The sequence below is a fragment of the Alosa alosa genome, chromosome 15 (assembly GCF_017589495.1).
Source record: "Alosa alosa isolate M-15738 ecotype Scorff River chromosome 15, AALO_Geno_1.1, whole genome shotgun sequence".
NCBI lineage: Eukaryota > Metazoa > Chordata > Actinopteri > Clupeiformes > Clupeidae > Alosa > Alosa alosa.
Window position 1 is genome coordinate 32455611 of NC_063203.1, and position 7500 is coordinate 32463110.

Genomic DNA, 7500 nt, shown 5'->3' on the forward strand with positions numbered 1-7500 from the left:
AGACGCGTTGCCGATGTTCTCGATGGCTCCAAGACCCACGTGATTACTGAAGCTGAGCACATGCCATCCCATCACCTTAGCCAGCTGCTGCACCGCATGCACCTGATGCTGGGACATCTACACACACACACACACACACACACACACACACACACACACACACACTCAGTTAAGTTATACTTTAAACAGCCTATATGAAGGTATACACACATGCACACACTCACTCACACACACACACACACACACACACACACTCAACTCACACAAGTTATACTTTAAACAGCCTATATCAAGGTACACACACTCACACACACACACACACACACACACTCACTCACACAAGTTATACTATAGTTATATAACTATTAAGGTTTTTCATGTGACGTATTCTAGGTTCTATAGCTTTGTTTACATCCACCTGGTAGGCAAGGGACACGTTGAACACATTGAACATCGTTGTCTGCTCTGCTTCTCGGTAGGGTACATCTCTGTATTTCAGCACTGTCACATTTCAGGCATCAATAAAGGTGATGATGAAACGTTATCCCATTGTTCAGTATTTGATAGCCTGTCACAGGAACGTTATTTCGCTAAAATCACCCTGATTTGGTGCATTGATCTGTATCGATAACGTTATGGGAGAACCTGCATGTAGCCTAATGGTAGCCTAACTTTTTTCTCTGTTCAAAACTCGGTTTACACGAAGACGATAGACTTTCTTAGAAGCTGTGAAATTTGGCCAGAAAGGAGTCATACATGTCTTCCCTCTGAAAGTTGACACAAAACAATATTTGATCATTTAATGTTAACTGAACAGCGACAGGTTTTGGTAGGCAGAGTCAGCACTAGACGTTTAAACGGCACAGTTATAGCCAGCGTCAGTCAGCATCATGTAGCCTAACATTAACATTAATGGCGTTAAAGTCATGAATCCTGTAACATGTTATAACATATATCAACGATGGCTTATTCGAAGGCGATCTGCATGGATAACCACCCAGAAAAACTCAGAATGTGTGATTGTTAAAGTTAATTAATTGTAGGCCCTATGAAACGATTTATTAGTTCTACCCATTGCAGCATCGGCTATATTAGGCTGTTATGCTAGCTCAACATACTTTAAATATGCTGTTATTTTGGTCATGTGGACTTGATTAAAGGGGTAAGGATAATTCATAAACTGCTTATTTCTTACATGACTGAAGCAGTAGGTTCAACAATGGTGTTTGAGGTTGCTGTGTTAAGTTCAGTTGTGTGTTTGCAAAACAATTCATATGATCAGAGCCGTTTATTTTGACATACGGGAGTTAGCCTAACTGACCTGTACAGCACATACGCCTATTCTGTTTTCATTTATCAGCATTTGTTGTGATTATATAATCAAATGACACTCATGATGATGACTAGGACAGAAGATAGGAATGACATGTGATAGATGTCCACAAGCACGAATTTCACGAGACAAATTAGAACAAACTGTAAAAATATTCTTGCCATGTTTAAAATGCTGCACTTTCCCCCTTAAAAAGCTATCTCTGGCAATTCATTTTTGGATGACAGTAGATAGTTATTTAGTCTAGCCTAGATATTACGTGAAGCGTGAGCTAAGGAAGCTAGACCAATAAAGGCACGAATGATACTTCCACGGCTGCTATGATCATCCTCCACAACCATGAGGTTCTAATGGTAAACGGTCGTTTGTCGCCTTTTTGCTTCTTAACGTTATTGTAAAACCAACTGTTAGGTTGGTAAATTTCAATTTTGAAGCTATTTGTAATTATGTGTAGTCTATGCAACCCGACTGTTGTAGGCATGTTTGCCTACCACTCTGCAGTCCCTTGCCTACCATTTTGCCTACCACTCTAGTTGTAAACAAACTGTGACGTAACATTAGAATGGAGGTGCAAAACCTTAATATCAAGGTACACTTACACACACACACACACACACACACACACACACACATTCACACACATTTCCAGACCCGGCTGCAGAGTACAGTAACAGAGGGGGCATTTGTGGCAGAAAGGGCATTTGTGGCAGAAAGGGCATTTGTGACAGAGGGGGCATTTGCGACAGAGGGGGTATTTGTGACATTTGTGATTTCCACAAACATGTCATGTCACAGTTGATGAATTAATAACACAGCCTAATGTTAATGAATTAATAACATAGCCTAATGTTGATGAATTAATAACACAGCCTAATGTTAATGAATTAATAACATAGCCTAATGTTGATGAATTAATAACACAGCCTAATGTTGATGAATTAATAACACAGCCTAATGTTAATGAATTAATAACACAGCCTAATGTTGATGAATTAATAACATAGCCTAATGTTGATGAATTAATAACATAGCCTAATGTTGATGAATTAATAACACAGCTTCAATGTTGATGAATTAATAACACAGCCTAATGTTGATGAATTAGCAATACAGCCTAATGTTGATGAATTAGTAACATAGCCTAATGTTGATGAATTAGTAACATAGCCTAATGTTGATGAATTAATAACACAGCCTAATGTTGATGAATTAATAACATAGCCTAATGTTGATGAATTAGTAACATAGCCTAATGTTGACCGGCGAGTAGCCACGGAGAGGAGTCTCTGTTGTGTGTGTGTGAGAGCGGGGCAAGGAGAGGAGTCTCTGTTGTGTGTGTGTGAGAGCGGGGCAAGGAGAGGAGTCTCTGTTGTGTGTGTGTGAGAGCGGGACAAGGAGAGGAGTCTCTGGTGTGTGTGTGTGAGAGCGGGGCAAGGAGAGTGAGCCCTGTTGTGTGTGTGTGAGCGGGGCAAGGAGAGTGAGTCTCTGTTGTGTGTGTGTGTGAGAGCCGGGCAAGGAGAGGAGCCCTGTGTGTGTGAGAGCGGGACAAGGAGAGGAGTCTCTGTTGTGTGTGTGAGAGCGGGGCAAGGAGAGGAGTCTCTGGTGTGTGTGTGTGTGAGAGCGGGGCAAGGAGAGGAGTCTCTGTTGTGTGTGTGTGAGAGCGGGGCAAGGAGAGGAGTCTCTGTTGTGTGTGTGTGAGAGCGGGGCAAGGAGAGGAGTCTCTGTTGTGTGTGTGTGAGAGCGAAGGAGGAGGTGAGTTCTGTTGTGTGTGTGTGAGGGAGGCCAGGAGAGGAGTCTCTGGCATGTGTGAGCCGGGCGGCGAGGAGGAGTCCTTGGTGCGTGTGCGTGGAGAGTCGGGGCAAGGAGAGTCCTGGTGTGTGTGTGTGTGAGAGCCGGGGCAAGAGGAGTCTCTGTCAGTGCGGCAGGAGAGCCGGGCAAGGAGAGGAGTCTCTGGTGTGTGTGAGAGCCGGGCAAGGAGAGGAGTCTCTGTGTGTGTGTGTGTGGAGAGCCGGGGCAAGGAGAGGAGCTCCTGTGTGTGTGTGTGTGAGAGCCGGGCAGCGAGAGGAGTCTCTGTGTGTGTGGAGAGCGGGGCAAGGAGAGGAGTTCTGTGTGTGTGTGTGAGAGCGGGGCAAGGAGAGGAGTCTCTGCTGTGTGTGTGTGAGAGCGGGGCAAGGCCGCTGCATGTCGCCCAACTAACGAAAGAATCTACGTGAAATAACAACAACATAGAAACGCAGCCTGGAAGATTTGATTTGTTGGCTCCGCCCTTTTCTCCAGCGTCGGTCGGCACATCACTGAGGATCAGTGTGTGTGTGTGTGTGTGTGTGTGTGTGTGTGTGTGTACCTGTGACAGCAGGAAGTCCTGCAGCTCCTGTTCCTGGTGAGAGAGTGTGACGACTCGACCGTCTCGGTGAACAACTCTGATCTGTTCAACACCGATATTTAACTGCAGCTGATAGAATGGGAGGAGAACACACGCCACGCATACACACACACACAATGCATACCTGGGCTGGCCTGGGCCACCGAGCATTTAATTGCAGTTGATAGACCTTGGGAGGAGTACTAGTACACACACGCTTACACACACACACACACCAGAACGCACACCCACACCAACACCGATATTTAACTGCAGCTGGATAGGTCTTGGGGAGGAGTAATCAGTTAACCACACACACGCCACGCACACACAGAACGCACACCCGCGCCAAATACCCGGGAGCATGCACTGCAGCTGAGACCTGGGAGGTATTCAAATTACGCCACGCCACACACACATTATTACTATTGCCACCAATACCGGTTTCACCGCAGCTGGATAGACTTGGGAGTACTATACCACACACACACACACATCACATACCCACACCAACACCGATATTTAACTGCAGCTGGAGGTGACTCAGAGAGGGCACCGCTGACACACGCCACACACACACACACACACACACAGAACGCACACCCGCCACCCGCCTGGAGATGAATTGCAGCTGGCAGACTTGGGAGTAATAGCACACACACACGCCACACACACACACACACAGAATGCACACCACCAACACCGAGCACACAGACCTGGGAGGAGTACCAGTACCACACACACACGCACACACACACACACATTGTCGCATACCCGCTACCAACACCGATGAATTGCAGCTGATAGACTTGGGAGTACCAGTACCACACACACACGACGCAGGAACGCACACCCACACCAACACCGAGCATTTAACCGCAGCCGACAGAATGGGGAGGTTCACCACACACACGCCATCGCACACACACACTAACGACACCCACACCAACACCGGTTATTTAACTGCAAGCTGAACAGACTTGGGAGTACCTGGCACCACACACACGCCGACGCACACACACACACACATTAGAACGCATACCTACCAATACCGGAGATGCACTGCAGTTGGATATTTGGGAGTACTAGTACACACACGTTATTGACACACACACACATTACACAGAACAGCATACCCACACCAACACCGACATTTAACTGCAGCTGACAGACCTGGGGGAGGAGTAACTAGCAATGAAGAAAACAAACATGTTGATGCCTGCCTCACACACACACACACACACACACACAGAGACATTTACTACACGCACGCACACATACGGCGAACACACACACACACACACGCACACACAGTCACACACGCCACACACACACACAGTCACACACACACAGTCACACACACACACACACCACACACACACGCACACAGTCACACACACTTGCGACGCACACACACACACACACATTACGCCCACGCACACAGAGACAGTCACACACACGCACACCTCACACGCACATCATCATCATCACCAGAACCACACCACACCCACACACACGACATCTGCCCAGAAATGTGGAGGTGATGAGGACTTTGACGCTGACCAGAGACGGTTGATGTTTGACCACAGTGGGCCTGACCTGGGTTCCGACGCGACGCCAAATTGTCAATGGTGCGCTGCCCCAGTACCACATTGTTTATTATTGAGCCGACACATTGTTAACGCCAACACACACGCACATTGTTGACACACACACACACAATGCCAACGGTTAATGAAATTGTATGTATTTCTAATGGTTTGGTCTCTGAAAGACATACAGTGCCATCTGCCTGTGTGTGTGTGTGTGTGTGTGTGTGTGTGTGTGTGTACCTGCTCCTGAGGAAGATGTGTGTGTGTGTGTGTGTGTGTGTGTGTGTGTGTGTGCTGCAGCGTGACGCAGGCGTGTGTGTGTGTGTGAGAGTGTGAGTGTGTGTGTGTGTGTGTGTACCTGCTCCTGAGGAAGATGTGTTTGGCCTGTTTGATGATCTTCTCCAGCAAGCCCTCGCTGCTCTGCAGGTTGGTCAGGGCGCACTTGTCGTAGGCCAGGGGGCCGGCCAGGCGCAGACGCTAGCCCAGCGAGCGCCACCGGTGGCATCACCAGCTGCACGCCAGGGACTGCTTATACCACACACACACATCACCCGCCGCCGCGACGCCGCCATCACGCTGCGCCATCGCCACACACACACACATGCACGGTTACACACACACACACACACGCCATCGCACACACACACGCACACACGCGCGCACGCACACACACACACGCACACGCACGCACGCGCACACACACGCACGCACACGCACACACTCATGGATTACCACACACACACACACGCACACACGCCGGCACGCACACACACACACGCACACGCACGCACGCACACAGCAAGACACACACGCCATCGCTATCATCGCACACACCATATCACAAATATCATCATCATCATCACCCATCAACCACCCAGGGGCCGAACCGGGTGGAGGCTGTGTTCCCCAGCACCCCACAGAGGTGTGTGTGTGCGTGTGTGTGTGTGTTTGAATGTGTGTGTGTGTGTGTGTGTGTGGGTGGTAGTATGACCTCTGGGAGGAGCCAGGAGTAAGTGGTTCCCACACATACAGAGGTGTGTGTGTGGTGTGTGTGTGTGCGGTGTGTGTGGTGTGTGTGTGGTAGTGTGGCTGCACTTCTCAGATGAGCTGGTGGAGGTTGTGTTCCCAGCATTACAGAGGTGTGTAGGTGTGGTGTGTGGTGGTGGTGGCTGCAATCGCATGAGCTCGGTGGATATTGTGTTCCAGCAATACAACAGAGGTGTGTGGTGGTGTGTATGCCTCCCTTTGTGATGAGCTGGTGGAGGTTGGTGTGTCTCCAGCACTACAGAGGTGTGTGTGGCAGTGTGGTGGTGTGTGTGTGTGGTGTGTGTGTGTGTGTGTGTGGTGGTGTGCAACTTCCGCATGGAGCTGGTGGAGGTTGTGTCTCCCAGCACACACAGAGGTGTGTGTGGTGTGTGGTGTGTGGTGGTGGTGAAGGTACCTCCTGCATGAGCTGGTGGAGGTTGTGTTCTAGCACATACAGAGGTGTGTGTGGTGTGGTGGTGTGTGTGGTGTGTGTGGTGTGTGTGGTGGGCTGCACCCTCAGATGACAGTGGAGGTTGTGTTCCACAATACACAGAGGTGTGTGTGGTGTGTGTGGTGTGTGTGTGTGCGGTGGTGTGTGGCAGGGCTCCTCGGGGATGAGCTGGTGGAGGCTGGTGTCCGCCACAGAGGTGTGTGTGGTGTGTGTGCGTGTGTGGTGTGTGTGTGGTGTGTGTGGTGGTGTGCATGCACCTCCTGTGATGAGCTGGTGGAGGTCAGGCTCCAGCAACACAAGCAGAGGTGTGTGTGGTGTGTGTGTGTGTGGTGTGTGGTGGTGTGTATGTACCTCTCGTATGAGCTGGTGGAGGTTGTGTTCCAGCACATACAGAGGTGTGTGGTGTGTGTGGTGTGGGTGTGGTGTGTGTAGTGCGCTGCACTCGGGTGATGAGCCGGCAGGAGGTTGTGTTCCAGCACATACAGAGGTGTGTGGTGTGTGTGTACCTCTCGTATGAGCTGGTGGAGGTTGTGTTCCAGCACATACAGAGGTGTGTGTGGTGTGTGTGGTGTGTGTGGTGTGTGTGTGTGTGTGTGGTGTGTGTGTGGTGTGTGTAGGTGGCATGCACCCTCCTCGCATGAGCTGGTGGAGTGCTGTGGCCCCAGCACATACAGAGGTGTGTGTGGTGTGTGTGGTGTGTGTGTGGTGTGGTGTGTGTGTGTGGTATGTACCTCTC

At 49.6% G+C, this 7500-nt stretch overlaps 1 protein-coding gene and 1 long non-coding RNA gene across 4 annotated transcripts in view; one reads left to right on the plus strand and one right to left on the minus strand.

Moving 5' to 3' along the window:
- The window catches only part of med17 (mediator complex subunit 17), a 25215-nt gene that overhangs the window by 3334 nt on the left and 14381 nt on the right, over nucleotides 1-7500 (minus strand). The window contains 4 exon segments of the mRNA XM_048264092.1: nucleotides 1-117; nucleotides 3678-3850; nucleotides 4052-4077; nucleotides 5646-5764. The exon segment at nucleotides 1-117 is cut by the window's left edge and continues 43 nt beyond it. Coding sequence (XP_048120049.1) covers nucleotides 1-117; nucleotides 3678-3850; nucleotides 4052-4077; nucleotides 5646-5764 — 435 coding nt within the window.
- The window catches only part of LOC125308508, a 2293-nt gene continuing 1532 nt past the window's right edge, over nucleotides 6740-7500 (plus strand). The window contains exons 1-2 of one of the 3 annotated variants that reach the window (XR_007195893.1): nucleotides 6740-6816; nucleotides 7252-7371. This is a non-coding gene — a long non-coding RNA (uncharacterized LOC125308508). The remainder of the gene's footprint in view (nucleotides 6817-7251; nucleotides 7372-7500) is intronic. The other 2 variants (XR_007195892.1, XR_007195894.1) reach the window with 2 other exon arrangements.